The sequence below is a fragment of the Trichoplusia ni genome, chromosome 7 (assembly GCF_003590095.1).
Source record: "Trichoplusia ni isolate ovarian cell line Hi5 chromosome 7, tn1, whole genome shotgun sequence".
Lineage (NCBI taxonomy): Eukaryota > Metazoa > Arthropoda > Insecta > Lepidoptera > Noctuidae > Trichoplusia > Trichoplusia ni.
This window is the reverse complement of record NC_039484.1, coordinates 3,976,819-3,993,608: the sequence shown is the minus strand read 5'-3', so window position 1 is coordinate 3,993,608 and position 16,790 is coordinate 3,976,819. Positions and strand designations below refer to the sequence as shown.

The 16,790-nt window shown below is 32.3% G+C and overlaps 2 protein-coding genes and 1 long non-coding RNA gene across 8 annotated transcripts in view; 1 reads left to right on the top strand and 2 right to left on the bottom strand.

Moving 5' to 3' along the window:
• Window positions 1–12,908, top strand: part of LOC113495826 (trehalase-like) — a 63,889-nt gene extending 50,981 nt beyond the window's left edge. For all 6 annotated transcript variants that reach the window (XM_026874794.1, XM_026874796.1, XM_026874792.1 and 3 more), the window contains one exon: window positions 9,671–12,908. In XM_026874794.1, the coding sequence (XP_026730595.1) occupies window positions 9,671–9,800 (130 nt within the window). In that variant the 3' untranslated portion in view covers window positions 9,801–12,908. The remainder of the gene's footprint in view (window positions 1–9,670) is intronic.
• On the bottom strand, window positions 5,071–9,656 carry LOC113495828. The gene is made up of 2 exons (XR_003400764.1): window positions 6,958–9,656; window positions 5,071–5,291 (listed from the first exon to the last, which is right to left on the bottom strand). It is a non-coding gene; the product is annotated as an uncharacterized LOC113495828 (long non-coding RNA).
• A 428-nt stretch (window positions 12,909–13,336) lies between the features above and the next one.
• On the bottom strand, window positions 13,337–16,570 carry LOC113495769 (facilitated trehalose transporter Tret1-like). The gene is made up of 3 exons (XM_026874690.1): window positions 16,231–16,570; window positions 15,294–15,429; window positions 13,337–14,775 (listed from the first exon to the last, which is right to left on the bottom strand). The coding sequence occupies exons 1-3, from the start codon at window positions 16,252–16,254 to the stop codon at window positions 13,472–13,474; spliced, it is 1,464 nt and encodes a 487-aa protein (XP_026730491.1). The 5' UTR covers window positions 16,255–16,570; the 3' UTR covers window positions 13,337–13,471.
• Window positions 16,571–16,790: the final 220 nt, after the last annotated feature.

The window sequence follows — 16,790 nt, the reverse complement described above, 5'->3', positions numbered from 1 at the left end:
ACGTCACACGAGATCTTTATTTTATGTTCATCCATGGATGTAAATGCATATCCGATAAATTTTTTTTAATCTATCTGATGGACTGATTAGTTTTTTTTTTGACAAATACCTACTCTGTTGCTAGTTGGCTGAAGCAGGCTCCTTAATGTTTTTATTTGTGATTTCCCATTAGCTTTTAATTATTTATTAAATTTAGAATTAAGTATATTATTTTGCTGTGCAAATAACTATATGGAATATAAATACAAAAATAAATAAACACTGCACTTATCGTACCTAATTTTTCAAACATTTTACCAAGTTAAGTTAGATTTTATTTAAATTCAGATATTTTATTTATTGATCTTACTTTTAAACCAATGAACAAATTTAATCAAGAAAAAAAACTACTAAGTGTTGGTTTAAAATACTATTTCCAAGGATTTCTATTGAAATTAAATAACTTTATTGAACGAAAGAAACATCATTAGACATAGACACAAATTTAATCTCTTCAGTTTAAAAAATCAAAGAAAGTAAAATAATAAAAAATAAAACTCCGACGAAACATCCCGTAAGAAATCGGTTCACCTGTTAAGGAGTTTCCGGTTAGACTGGGAGCCGACCCCAACATAATTGGATATTTAATATTTAAAAGACTTCTTGACGTCTTTAAACAAAAATTGACTTATATCACAACCAATAATTAGAAACAAACTCTCTCATACGAAGAAGATTCTAGAATATGATCATTATGATCATGTTTATCAAATCCAGTTATATCCAGACATTTTACAGGAACTAAAATTACGTTATTACGAGAAGATGTCTAACTAGACACAATGAAACATCCTTATTTATCCTGACTTTTAGTACCTTTTCTATGAGATAAAGTGTGATCTGTTATCTCATGTAGAATTATTATTGGCCATAATGAAGTAAAATACTACTGAAATGATTAGTTGGGCAATGTAATGACCGGATAGGCAATCTTATAACAATTCCAATGCTGAGGCATTCTAAATAAGCTTTTAATAATCTTCAAGGTTCTTCAAGCTAATAATTGGGTAATTAATAACTTCCAGAAGTTACTTAAACTATAAGTATAAAAATTAACTTTCTTCTCTCCTTATTCATGCTCACGCAAAGTTTAGTAGATACAGTTTTAACTAAGACTTCAATCAAGTTCTTGGGGTATGGAAAAAAGTTCTCACTATACAATTATGAAATGAAACAAAATAAAATCATTTCTTCTGTAAGTAGGATACAGTAGTACATTTAATAAGATGTATCATAACTTTTACATGTCTTTTTTTGAGAACTCTGGGGTTAAACATTCCTATCTGACTACCTTGAGAAGAAATTACTTAAAAAACACTATCAAATTATAAATTAACAAACAATTTTAGACTCAACTTATTCTATATTCCCTCTCTCCTACTTTTTTCGTGTCCTAACACGACCATTTACAAAGTTAAGTAGACAAAACATAACCCGTGGAATAATAAAGTATTGAGAAATCTAATCATCGCCTTAACCTTTCAAGAACTGCTATCCAACACAGTAGCCTAGACCTTGTACTCAGTTATCAAAGGACAGACGGACAGATCGCAGGACGTATGTTATTAGACGCGAACGTCCTAGCGATGCAATCAAGATGACACATCTACCACTAGACAGATAAGAAAAGAAGTCTTGATACTAAACTTTTTTCTGAATACTGAAACAAACTCTTCCCATATTTTATCATACTCAGTATTTGGAAAATGACATTTGCTCTTACTTATTTGGATTCGAACCTACAAATACATGTATAAAACCAATATGGCGTATGATTTATTTTACTTTTTAGTAATAAGATGTCTGCCTGTCACAGTTTGTAGTTGCCTGTCTAATATACTGTAAAACACCTCAAGATCAATTCAAAATTTAACAAAACATCGCTTATATTTTTACTTCTAATACAGTCTAAGGTAGAGTAGACCGTCTGTCCTTACATTTATCATGGTCAAATCAAATGACTTCTTATATAACTCTGTTATGTATAGAGCGTATAAAAATAGATGTGTAGTGTTCAGGAAGTAATTGTATTTAGTGCTACCTGTAGCTGGTTCATTCATTGTAATTTAGCTCGATGTTAGTCTACTACAAAAGTACTAACCATTTACGTCATTGATGTTACCACTATACTACAAATAGTGATTCCTTAGGACAGAGATTTGGACTGCACAGATAGCCGAGTACCAAGCCGTGTCGTGGGTTTGATCCTCGCGTAGAACAAGTGTGCGTGATCCACGAATGCTTGTCCTCAGTCTGGATCGCTTGTGCATGTTTGCAATATCCCCCGTAATACCTAAATGATGAATTAAATACAGAGAAACAGTCAAAAATATACGGAAACATTGTAGCTTCCATTTTTATCCTCTTGTAGAGATTTCTAATTCAATATGCAGGATCCTTGTAGGTACGTCTTATATTGTCGTGTTGTGTTTTTATCATTTTGAGTGTACATAAATTATGAAATAAACCCTACTTTCTTCTATATAATATTTAAATTTTATTTCTATGGATATTTGTTCCTCTTTCACGCCAAAACCACTGATCGGGTTTAGACGATATTTGGTACACAGATAGTTTATAACCACGATTAACTCGTAGGATAGAGATAGATAGTTTTTCATCATTTTCGATCATATTCGATTTGAAGCAAGCTTGCCCGACAGCAACAGTGAATAATTTAATTGCATCTACGTTTGTAAAACACGCCATAATTATAGTTAATTAAGGTATCTTTTGTTATCCTTAATTGTCCTTGCAAAAACATTTACAATCCACAGTTATAATAATAAAGTTATCTGTAACCACGTTCACTTACCTTGAAATACATTGTATTTTTATCAATATTTGCTTTGTTTATTCACACCGGTGTTTTACTGTAAAGAATTGGCAATTTAAATCTTTGATTCTTGTGGAAGAATACATTTTTAATGATTTCTATCCTTTGTATTTTATTAAACTTTAAATATTAAATTATTAATGTATACACGCTTATAAGAAATCGTCTGCACCAATTTTAACTGGGAGCTAAAGCTAAAAAAAAAGCCTAACACTTCCTTTGAGTCTAGCTAAACTAAAAATAATCACTCTCTGTTCTCCCTTGAAATATTTCCTATCCAAAATGTGCACCTGCGCACCCCTAATCATGGGAAAGGGGCTTATTGAAATAATAAATCGATTCGATTTTCATTGCTGATTTCAGTTGACTAATAATAAGCCTTTGAGTTTTTTCTATTTAGAATACTCACCAACCCGCATTGCAACTATCGGTGCATTTTTTTCTAGATACATCGTTATCTCGAATACTTGCCTTACTTTAACTAATAGGCAGTATTTAACATTCCCTAAATGTATGGTGTGGGATAATATATTGGCCTCCATTTTATAAACACCAAATGAGAACAACAAAATATTTAAATACTTACATCATCATTATCATCCACTGCTTTTCATAAGCCTCCTCTTTCTCGTGCCAATTTCTAAGGTGCTATGCTAGCCTCATCCAGACTCAGCCCGGATGCAAAGAATTACTTACCATATAGAAAGTTATCATAACCTGGTGGTCTAATGTTGAATGTGATGTCCATCTTGCAATAAACTGCCTCTAGATTTTTTTCGATATTAGGCCTTGATCACTACCAAATCGTATGGTATTATTATAATAACAATAAGTCGATGTACGACTCGCAACCCCTCATGATTAAGGACTCCGGTTAGGTCCCTAACTAGTCGGGCACTCCCGATAAATATGCGGGACTAAACCGTAAATAGTGACCAAAACGTGCTCCCAGACTGAATAAATAATTATATTTTCTTTTTCTATATCAAGAAGAAATGTTTTAAATAAATACTATCAAAACTTCTTCTTCTTTCGTATATCTATGCATTACTATTAAACTCCCTATAGGTTTTACTATCTCAACGATCCTACGATCCCGCTCGCGATGGCAAATGTTCTAACAACTGCCCAAGGTTAGCAGATGCATGTATTGTGCTTCTAAATAATTAATTACAGGAAGTTACAGTTGTTAAAGGCCTTTTCCGGTGTTTATTTGCAAGGATGTCACTTGCAAGTACCATTTATATGTTACGGTTCCTTACCAAAAGGGAAAAAGACCATAAGGATCCGCTTTTTGAATGTCTATAACCTTAGTGGTGACTTTTGTAACTCATCAACTGTGTTAGGTGTTTTTCTTTCACTAATTATATTATCACTGATACATTGATGATATAATTAGTGAAAGAAAAACACCTAACATGTTCATGAGTTACAAAAGTCACCACTTTATTGAAATACTTTTTACTTGTGTACTTATGAGTCTTAATTATTGAGCATGTCTAAGTTACCGTAAACTTCCTTATGTTGTTATGCGTTTCTAAATATTTTTGCTGTAGATTATGTTTTTTTTTTGCATTAAAAACAGAATCAAAATGTAGTACAACACATATTTAAGTTTCATTACAACCTGATAAATGGTTTATCGCAAAGGAAACATACACAAACTACATATATTGTATACAGAGAGATTAACCATTTTGAAATTGAGAGATTGTGATCACAAATATTAGCGAGATAACACTCAGTCCTAGCATTCAAATTGCCGACCTTTAATTATCTATTTTAATATAAAAAAAAACGTTTACCAAACCAACCAGTCAAAAAGGCATTGTTGTTTTCAGGGTTATTATATTATGTCGGTGTTAATCTACTATATATATAAAAAAATCTACTGTAAGTTTGTATATGACTGAGTTCCTGAACGCCAGGACCGACATAGCTGATGTAAAATGTTTTAAATGGCTAGTTTGTTTACTAGTTACGTACTTTTGTTTTAGATACATACGGGTATATCTACAGTGTAGGTAAGCAGCGACATAGGTTGGACATTCGTTGTTAAAAAAATATAGCGCAAATACGGGAGGTTGAGCTTGACATGTTTTAAAAGATAATTTCTGTTTTTGTCTACGGAGTAGGTATTATCATTGTTTTCGTTCAATGTGGTCTAGTAAATGCGGTGTCCAAATAAAACGCAAAACGTAAAAATATTTTATTAAAACTTAACGACGGTTATATGAAGATGATAATTAGAAGACTCTCTCACACCGTACTTTCGTAAAATACCATTTAACTTACTTAATTTTATAGCAATTGTTACAATTTCTTGACATCTGTGTATTGTTTACCCGATTGCGTGAAAGGAGGGTAATGTTTATGGAGTTTGCGAAAAATATCCTTGTCCTTTTGCTGGTATATTCTGTAAATAAAAAAGTAAATGTTTAAAAATATTCACTTTTAATGAATCAAGGTTGTGTTTAATTGCAAAAGTGATGGCTTCGCATTTACCAAATTAATTTTTAAAAGCTGTTTTAATTGCTTCATAGTTGTGCAAAGATTTTAGAAAGGATTGGTTTAAATTTTAATTAGTGGGTATTTAACAGCGTAATTAATGTAGTAATTTCATTCCTAAAAGTAAATTAATTATTACTCAGTTCACGATTTATTTTCGCCTAGATAGTGTTGGATCCAATCCAATCTCTTCTTAAAACTAAACCAAATAGACTGAACAAAAACGCTTGAATTTGAAGTTTTTGAAATCTATTTAAAAAAAAAACCAGTCCCTAACAAACCTATTATCACTAAAAAAATCTGTAACCTCCGATCACTTGTAACCTTTATTCTTAATTCGCCCAAACGACATATTACATCACACCTTTCTTTTATACAACGATATTATAAAAATACTGTTCATAAAAACGATAATTTCCCACGGAATCATAACAATTAGTTATCTTTACTTTCCAACAATCAGTTATTATTCTAAACATTTAAACTTTATAAAACTTCAAAAACAAACCTGATCTAGACATAACAATCATAGCTTTAACTCTATTTATAGACAAAACTAAAGGCAACCAGTAATAAGATAATTAAAATACTAATACCTTAGGACTAGCCCATAATTAAACAATTATTTATAGTTTTTCTTAACCATTTTATGCAATAACCAGCTTGATACCTATTAATATTGACGTAAATATAACTTAGAGGATAATTATTAATTATCTGCACTGGTAACACTTGTTTAATGATAGAGCCTACAAGGAAAGTCTTGGGTTTCCTAGAAAAATATTTTCCTTTACAGCCAGTTATTATTTTACTTTTGGACTTTCCTTTATTACTTATTTTTGGACTAAATACTTAATAATCGTATAGTTGTCGAAGGAAACTGACTTCTCGTAAAATCTTTTCTGTTTATATAAAATTTAATAAAGAAGAATATCGTGAACAAGATTTGAACGGAAAGAATAATTCATAAATTATAAATATAGGTATAGAAAGCGATAATTTTTCTCACGTTTATTTTGATTTCCGCGTACTGATACTAAGTGTGCGTTACACTGAAGTTTAAAAAGGAAAATCGTAACATACCCTACTATACATCCCTAACTTGAATCTGAAAACCTGTATTCAAAATATTCAATCATCACGACCTTCATATTTATACTAAGTTGTATATTTATCTTCACATAAACAGTTATTACTTTAAGCAATCTTCCTTGTAAACACGTATTTACGTAAATCGGCTAATTAGATTGTCTTTATGATAAACAAGTTTTCTTGAATCTTTCCTATTATTATAAATAATACCTATTACATACTCGCCGTGTCCTGCGGTTTCACTCACCTTCTTTTATTTATAATTAGAGGCACATGTTAAAAGCATTTATAGTGGTAATATATTTTGTGATCCAACAAGGCTATCTACATAGTTTGTCTGTTGGTCTATCATTAGTACGTTGGCAAATATTATATAAAAAGGTAGACCATATAACATTAATGTAGTTTATTGGATAGATTTTCTCTAAAACAATGAAACCCTAATGACTACAGATCGAAATAGCTTATCAAAAAAATCTTACCTTAATTGCAATGTTTTTTCACCAACCGTTTTTCTATTTTCCATTCAATGTGAATATTATTTTTTCAGTCTATTAAAAATGTATTGATTCAATTATCTAGGTGTAATTTTCCATATTTATGGAATAAAAACAAACTCATTTTTTTGCGACGTTTGACACTATAAGAGAGGCCACTAATAAGACGTGTTAACAGTCCGACAATCACGCGAATACTGAGCCTCGACTCATAGAACGTAGATCTCGTTGCGCACGCGCAGATTTTGATGCAATTCATGCTTACAGCTTCTACAGCATGTTGTTTTTAATCTCGATGTTTTGTTATTACTCCTATGGTATAATAATGTATATTTAGAAAAATATCGTTTATATTTAGAAATTCCTTTTAAGTTATTAAAGTATTACGTAGATATAACATTTTGTCTAGGTGTTTTCATGTTCTTACTCTCACGGTATGTAAATTTTGTGTGGAAACTTTGATGGAATTTAAAATATTTAAGCAAAAGTATTGTTCCATTATTAGTCCTTCTCTACAAATGAAGGTCTAAAGTTTTCCAGTAAGCCAAAATAAAAACTTTTAGAAAAGTAGATTAGATAAGATTTTTTATGATATTTAACTGTCATCCGCGACGTCGTCTGCCTATGAGTAACATTGAGACAAAGTAAAAAAAATGTGTATTTTTTTTAATGTAACATAAGACAGAATTCTTCGATTCGGACCAATAGATCCTAAGATTAGCGCGTTTAAACAAACAAATAAATGAGAGCTAATTTGTTTGTTAACCAACCTTATCGTTATATGTCAAGTTACTATTATGGTATAGTCTTTTGCCTAAGATTATGTTATTAACTGGCCCGGCACGACTAAAGAAAAACATTTTAGAAACCCCCTGTAGATTCAAACGAGACAATAACACACTTGATATAGGAATTGTGTTAATTTGTTACGTTATTGGACACAAGTTTTTTGTGTGTAACTAAACTTAATCATTTTCGTATTAGTCACGGTGGCCCATTGGCTTACTAACCGGATTCGAACATGAGGTAGCAGGTTTGTATATTTGCTAATATAGTTTATTGTGGCAAGATTGGCTAGAGTCATTATGATGACTGTTAATGACAATAGAGTTATACGATAACTGGTTGAACATCATTATAATAAGAATAGTCTGTAATTATACGTTTTTGCAAAACAAATTGAATTACACGACTTAGATCCACATAAAAATATATTGTATCTCGATGACATGGTTTATAGGAGTTAAGCGTGTGGCTCAACCACCAATTTAAAAAAAAATACTAAGTAATTTAATCCTTGCGTCGCGGCGAATTCATAAAAAAATCAATTCACTTGCACAAGACACCTAGTCAAGCATTTGTGGATCACACAAATATTTGTCCTATGCGGGGATCGAATCGTGACCGATACCACTTGGCTGTCAATACATTCTACCCTTTAAATTGAATTATATTAATTGTGGGTGAATAGGCTACAAAAGGTATACCTACCTACTACAGTTTTGAAAAGTAAAAACGAACCTTCATAATGTTCTAGCTAAAAGATCTATAAACCTTCTTGTTTGCTTACATCATCAGTAACATCGTAAACGTCTTCAGTTTCAAGACCATCTGTGTCACGATTTGTTTGTTTATATTATTCGCTGATGTCCTATTGCGTACAAATTACGCTATTAACTTTGAATGGGTTTTCACTAAGTAGCGTCAGGTGTTTAGGTAATTACAAATGTATTATTGATGTAAAAAACTCAAAGCAACAGCTTGGTTCTATTCTTTGAAACCGTTAGGCTTTTGCAAAGTTACATCGAATTAGTATAGTAAACATGAAATCCATATAGGAATTACATATCTTTTTGAAAAGTTGGAGTAATGTAACTTGTCTACGGGCCCTGAAGCAAACCTTTTTACCTGTTCCGGGTGGGAAATCATGAAATGAATGCTACCGCTTTGGATTGAGCGAAAGGGAGTGTCAGACCTGCCTAAAACACACCCATGCATGTTTCTTTTGCCCTTTGTGTTTCGGGGCTACGGTATCCCTTTCGAACCATCCCGCTTGTTCCACAGGCTTCGGCCCTAATGAGCTCCCCTTTGTTATTAGTATACGGTATACCTTAAGTACAGTATGAATCAAGTGCCTAAAGTAGATATCACGAGATTTTCAAATAAATCGTTTACTTAAGATAGTGCTAAGAACTAGCTTGACACGTCTGTCTGATGTTACATTAAGATTTATGATAAGAATTTATGTTAACTTACGGGCCTCCTGTGTTTTATCGCTTATTTGTTTTTCAGGTATTTTCTTCCACCTCACTTTTATAAACATGTAGAAAGGTTATCCAATCTTAGGCCCGCGGGCCATAATGTGGCCAACGACTTTGAATTGTTATTTCTTTTTTTGCCATTGTGATATTTAAGGCAGCAATGAGTGCCCAAAAACGGTCTTAACTGCAAAATTGGTGATAAGTTCCATTAATGGTCGGACAGCCTTGCTATAGAGTACCTATCTAATAAAGGCTAAGGGGTATCGTGATGCCCAGGTAACTGGGTTGAGCAGTTCAGAAAGGCAGTCGCTCTTTGTACAACACTGGTACTGAGCTGCTTCTAGTTAATGACGAAAAAAAATAATTTTTATTAATTTTAACACATTTAGATAGTAAGAAAAGTTTCTAATTTAATATTTAAAATTTTCGTTTTCCAGACTGATGGTGTACAGAAAACGCAAAGATTACATCAGGGTGAGTGGCGGAGAAGACTACAAGCTGCTCTCTCGAAGGCCTTATACAGAACTGCGAAGCCTCAACGGGGCGTCGAACCCGAGACAGCGGTGAACACAACCTACCTCCCCTACTTCTGCGACATAGTGAGAAACCATCTTCTTCAGTAATTTAAAGTAGTTGGTTAATGGGAAACTAATTATAATATCAGGATTATTATTCATAATTCGTCTTTCATAGTTTGATACAAAGATGTTTCTATGTAAATTATTTTAAAAATTACCTCCAAAAATATAGAATTTTTTTTAAAGTAATAATACTAGCAAGCTATATAAAAACTACATTCACAAACTTTGTTCTTGACGGCAAAAATAATTCTCCATTCAGGCCTTTTTAAAACCTAGTCTCATTACAACTCACATGACATTTAATGCTTGGCATCTCGTTTCTCACGTCACAGTAACTCAGTAGGATATACTAGTGTATCTATGTCATTCTTATGTACAAATTTTGACGAAATATTTAACTACACATGGATAATAATACATACTAGAATAAACTTCAAAAGTAAACTAAAATAATCATAATTTGAACTTGGCTTCGACGCTCCGTAGTAGATCAATATTATTGCGTAATGTTTAAAATTGAACATTATTATTGACAGTGTAGGGTTGAAGTTTGTGCAATGATCGAATGCACAATATAATTTATTGTCTAAAAGCTTGGCCCTTCCTTTAAGTTTCACTCAGAAGATAGTTTGTATACATAGCTAACAATCAGAACATTGTTTGTATTAGAAAACATAATTTACTATCAATGTTTAGTTAAATAATTCGTTATAATATTAAATACTGGCGTTTGTATGGTACCAATTCTGCAGTGCTGTGAAATTTGGTTTTTGGTGGTATTTTGGTTCGAAACGTGGTAGCAATGTAATATCTTCAGAAATATATATTTTATTAGAATCAAAACCACGATATTCGACCGCTTTACAACCTAACCTCCTTGTATATAAATAGCTTATGAATATAATCGCTTGTATTAAAGAATAGATTGTATCTTAAACTTTAGTTAGGCGAAAATGTTAAAGAAATATGTTCACATTGATCTTTCGAAGCTTCAATCAGATTATTAGGCACAGGTCTCATCTATTTTCATATTGTAGTTAGATTAAGGGACTTGTCTGTATAAATATCTAACATTTTTTTCTAAATATGTGTATTGAAGCTCAATATTCTCCTTAGAAGCAATATGTCGTATACTTGTTTATGCAATAGAGTTCTGAAAACGCATTTCTATTGTATTTTAGTTTATTAAAACCGTTGTCTCCTTTGTTATAATCAATATTATTTAACATTTTGAAAAGTGCAACACCTACTGTCCTTAGAATAACTAACGCCATCTAGTTAAAAGTTTACCGAACTAAACTATCAAAGTTCAGTGACTTCAAAACTAGGTGGCGCTGTAAACAGTTATTTTTAGGACTTGATGAAAAGAGAATTATCGTATTGAGGCTTTCGTATTTAAAAAGTAACTTGTCATCGCTGGCAATGTATCGCAACGCAACGATATTTCTCGCCTTTTCTTAATAAAGAAGTCGCTACCACATCTTTTCGAAAGAGACTCGGGATAATATTTACAAATCTACAAGTCAGTAAATATGGGTATTAAATTTGTATTATTATTAAAATTAGTTTAGCCTTAAAATGTACACGGTACATGTTATTTGTACATGTGTATATGCATTTATATTTCTCAAGAAATGCGCTTTCAGAATTCGTGATTTTCGCTTCACCTATAGACAAATGTGATGTTTAATGTAAGATTTTTGTTTATGGATTTTAGCAATATTTAAAAATGGTTAGTTGGTTTTTAAATCATTAGAATACAAATTACTAATCTATAGTTTGGGAGTCTTTCACTAAGAAAAATAGTCCTAGGTATTTTAATTGGTTGATTTTAAAAGTAAACAATTTTTCAACATTAAAATGGTTTGATTTACCTTTGGGACGTTTTTATCCATTTTTAATATAATGTTAGCAGTGTTACAGCTATTGTTTTATTTCGTTAATTAGCTCTTTTTAATTAATATCAATTTGGGTGCTGGTCACCTTGTAAGTCAGACATCTATTAGATATATTTTTAATCATGACATGTAATATCTAAAACATTTTTATTTAAATATGATTTATGTTTATTTTTTTTAGACTCTCATTATATGTGATTGTTAATTTTATTTTTAGAATTATTTATTGTTAAATATCAATGTATGATAGCATGAATAATACTTTAGATTTGTCCGAGATATAACCTTTTAGATGAAATATTATTTGTCTTAAAACATGTGATGTTTTCCTGTCTACTCCATTTAATACCAGCCTGGAACTCAGGCAAATATGCATCGCATTAAAGGGAAAAACTTCAAATTTACTGAAATGACATTTCTATTTGACAAGTGACGTGACTTTGACTTGTCAGTTCAATATACTTGAGTGATTTGTCAAGCTTTAGCGGAGAAATATGACTTGAATAAGCTATCATGTTTTAATAGAAAAGACAAATAAGACATATATTTTCAAAATATTATCTTAAGATCTAAAAACTAAATTACTTTTTATAATCGAAACGTATCGTTAGCTATCATAGTTATTGTGATATGTAGATATCAGAATATCATGTGATCGTTTTTGTAGAGCCAATCTACGAGCTATTGAAGCAAAACTTGTGGTTCTGGAAGCAGGATAGTGCTATGCGCAGTGTATTGCTATCTATCCTTTACGATTATTCCTGCTTTAAAGTTACTCTCGTGCTACATGTCCTACTAAATTAGCTAGGCTAATAAGTGAATTTATTTTGACACCTTTTATTTGTGGTTTTAATAAAACACGAAAACGTAACAAATAATTTATTCTACTCCTTCTGAAAATAAAATACCAGGTATTATTTAGTGTCTATGATATTATAGATCTAAAAAATAAGTAAAGATTAACATTTTGAATTCAATTTAGCTTGTGATACTTTTTTGAAAATCAACTGACATTAAGATTTAGGCGATTTTTGTTCCTAGCCCATAGTTTTTTAGTTAGCCAATTATTATAATGATTGTTAAAATGTTAGATGTCTGCGCTACTTTTTTGTAGGAGCCAAACATCGTTGCTTCGTATGTCATTGTGTATTAGTTTATAGTATGAATTTTGACAAATAAATAAGATTTATAATTTACTCTTTTGTTTAACTGAGTCTTAATTAATTCGTTACAGCGCCATCTATCAGGAGAGTTTGACAACTTTAGTTCGACGTAGCAACCAATATATGGTTTCTGTTCGACGGTAACTTGTATTAAACTTTTTGTATTCAAGATAGAATTTTAAATTATAATTATTTCATGGTCCTCACTTGCTTTTTGTGAATTTTGCTTTGCAAAGATCAGGACGTAAACCTTCAATAATTTCAGGTTGAAGGGATGTTATAATAATATTTCAAGTGTCTATTTAGTGAATATCATACATTTCCTTAGTAAAAGAATAGTATGATGGAAAAAAACAAAACAGTATCTAATGACTTAATTTATTGTTATTAGAAGATACAAGTGTTTCACAATAAATAATAATAATATCATTCAGACCTTGCATAATTAAAATAATATAAAGAAATTATTATCCAGTCTAACCATCTTGTAAGTACAAAAAAAAATACTTAAACATAACTTTCAATTATACATCACGATACAATACTTTAAATAATAGAGCTAGTATCACACAACACCAACGGCTGTATATTTACACTCAACTAAGAACCTCTTTAGTGATTTCGATCCGAGGTAACTGTATCATGGTAGATTCAGCCTCCTTATCATCTTGAGTAACATCCCTAAACCGGCCATGATTATAGAAATATTCTATCTCCAGCAAAGTCCTATCTTTTGTTTCTGGCAACAAGAAATACAAGAATACTAGAGAAATAGCCATTATTATGCCTAAAATAAAGAATGTACCATAAACCTTAACAGTCGCCATTAACAGAGGCGTCATTTTTAATGTTGCTATACTTGTCAAAGCTATTAATATGCCCGCGATAGTCGTACCGCCAGCTCTGTGTTCTAAGGGAAAAATTTCACCAATAAGAGCTAAAGGAATAGGGGCACATGCGAAGTTAACAATCGCAAAGTACACAGCGAATAAAGACATCGGTATCCAAGGTATATTAGGTATAATACCATTAGATGCTAAGAACAGATCACAGCACGCGGCCATAAGAACCAAAACCGCTACAGAACCAGTCAGAAATAGCAACGTTCTTCTCTTAAACAGTCTAATTAAGATCGAAGAAAATGTGGCACTAACAGTCACTAAAATATCTAACGCTAAAGTGTAGTAAAAGGAGTCATGGTTGCCAGAAACTTCTGTTATAATCTGGACAGCGTAGGCAGGGAAAATGTGTCTTCCCGTCGTTTCCAAGAGAATTGCCGCAAAAAGATAATTTAAGACCGGCATCACAAAGTCTCTTCGACTAAATTTTCTGAAAAACAACAGAGAGCTGTACAGTAAAGTTAGTTCCATGCTCTTGGGTCGTTCTTTTTGGGTTCTTATTAGATCTTGTAGCTCTATATCAGCTTGCTCGGTCTTGCCTCGAAGCGAATAGAAAACTCTTGCTGTGTCATCGAATCTTTTCTTCGAAGCCAACCAAGACGGGCTTTCCGGCCAAGTGCAGATCATCCCAAACGCAATCAGGGCTGGGATTAGCGACAGAACAGCAATTGTTCTCCAATGGAAATAGTAACCCAGAAGATGAACTATCATACTCCCAAGATACAGAGCAGCAGTCTTCAGATTTAAGAACATGCCACGGTTTGCTGGACTCGTATATTCTCCAATTATTATAGCTCCTAGAATGGAGGTGGATCCTGCTGTTATGCCTTCCAAAACCCTGGCTGCTAGGAGGCAGAAGACGTTTGAGGAGAAGTACATGAGGACCAATCCTAATGCCCCGGGTATTACGTCAAAGATGAAGGCTGCTTTTCTTCCGAACCGGTCCATGTAGTATGATGAGGATAGAAAGCCGGGTATCCAAGCTAAGCTGAAAGACGCCGCTGAAAAGGAAAAAATAATATTCAAACATGTTTTAATTTCTATTCTTGGAACCATCAGCATCAGTGGAAGCAAATGTTTTGTGGATTATGCTATCACTTTTTTCTTAGATTGTTTTTTGCCAAGCTAGACAGCTTAGGGAAACTTTTCACAGTCACCAGTCTTTGATAAGGTTCCTACGGATTCACATTTTGTTATAAGACCATGAGCTATTTAATTTTCTCTGATGCAAGTAAACAGATTATTATCTATTATGCAACTATAAGTAAATACTGTAAGTACAATTATAAGTAATTAATTTCACTGATGTCATGCTATAGTTAACAATAAAGAATATTCTACTCTATTCTACAACTATAACCTACAAAAAAATACTTTGGTAGGTATGTATAATTTCATACTTTATTTTCTACTTTCATACTTATTTAAATTTGGCAGAGGATTACCCCGAACCGTGTCAGATATTCCCGTTACAGGAGGTTACGTTGTACCTATCACAATTAAATAAGAGGCCGTTTACCTATCCAAGAAGACTGTTCCAGGCTTGCCCTGACTGGTGAAGTTGGATCCTTCAGCGCCGGTAGCAAGGACGTGGTGAATCCCAAGAACATCCCCACTTCCAACATTGTGAGAAGTACTCCTGATACAATCCATGCCTGGAAAAAAACACCATTAAGGTAGTTCGTCCATACTTATATTATGGAGTGGAAAAGTATGGCTTTTTTTTTGTATTAAGTAAGCTAAAACAACTAAACTTCAATTCAATGTGAAGCTAGATACTGGAATGTCTTGTGGTTAGCAACCCTGAATACTATACCGGCGATCAATTACCAACCAGGTCAAATGTTTATGTGATGAGCACGATCATTTGTTCTACATCAAGCTATAATGATCTATATGAAGACTGCTCAAAAAAATCCATAGGTGGGAAAAAGGCCGCTCCGTATGCAATGTATATATGTGATCTTCATTCCAGAGGGCATAATGTGTTGCGTAATTTGAATTCGTGGGGTAAGTTCCTTACAAATATTGATACCACTAATACCTACCTTATCAATTGCTCAATGACTAATACCTATAGAGTAAGCCCTTACCAATTTCCATAAGAATAACAAGAAACAGTATTTTTTTTTTACTTAACTTTAAGTTTTGGACTTAGACTCTTCATATGCGTGTGCCCTTCTAAAATGTATCAAAAGACTGTACATTCACTAAGTAAAGTTTAATCAAATGTTTTTCTTATAAATACAGCCTCATCCAGCATACGAGTCAACAGAGTTTCGTTGCTTGAAATGTAAATAGGATATATATTATCATCAATTTTACATATGTTTTTGAGAACGATAGAGTCGAAATTTCTTATTCGACTACCCTGAGAAAAAATATCGAAACAAAATCAGGGGCCGGTGTCTCTTTTAAAGCCCAGACAATTTTAAAACTCGAAACAAAATGCTTACCTGTTTAAAAAATGATTTATCCATGTCCGTATCGATCTTCAACACAGTGTCAACAAATTATTTATAAAACTAATGTTCTTTTTACATAATAACACTTTTATTTAATTAAAATAAAATACAATATATTCATAAGGAGTTGAGAGACGAGTAGTTGATACGGACGAAGTAAGGAAACGTTCATGACATACAGTGTGATGCTTTGTGTTATCTACGTGGTCTAGGGCTGTGATTTAGATATGATGGTTATCTGGCTGTGTGTATTATTAGGCTCTTATTAAGGTCAAAATAGCTCTTAACAATATATGTTATAATGCAATTTTGATACGTAGTAAGATTGATTTTGTTATATTAATTTTTTGCAGCAGCTGCATTGATGATCGATGATCTGATGACTTCAAGTTGAAGTCATGACTCGAGTGTCTGCCGCTCGAGGTCATGTTTGAGGACTCTGGTTTGAAACAAATCGGGCTATCCCGATAAATATGCGTGATTAAACCGTTATCAAATGAATAATTAAGTATCCTCCTAACGATAGTTTCATACCATTTTTGGTATGTAGT

Bases quoted from the DNA above. Each gene is read 5' to 3' on its own strand.
- LOC113495769 (XM_026874690.1), bottom strand. From the start codon at position 16,254: ATGGATAAATCATTTTTTAAACAG. The intron at 15,430-16,230 runs GTAAGCATTTTG...GTTTTTTTCCAG, and splicing joins ATAAATCATTTTTTAAACAG to GCATGGATTGTATCAGGAGT. The intron at 14,776-15,293 runs GTAAACGGCCTC...TTTCCTTTTCAG, and splicing joins GGAACAGTCTTCTTGGATAG to CGGCGTCTTTCAGCTTAGCT.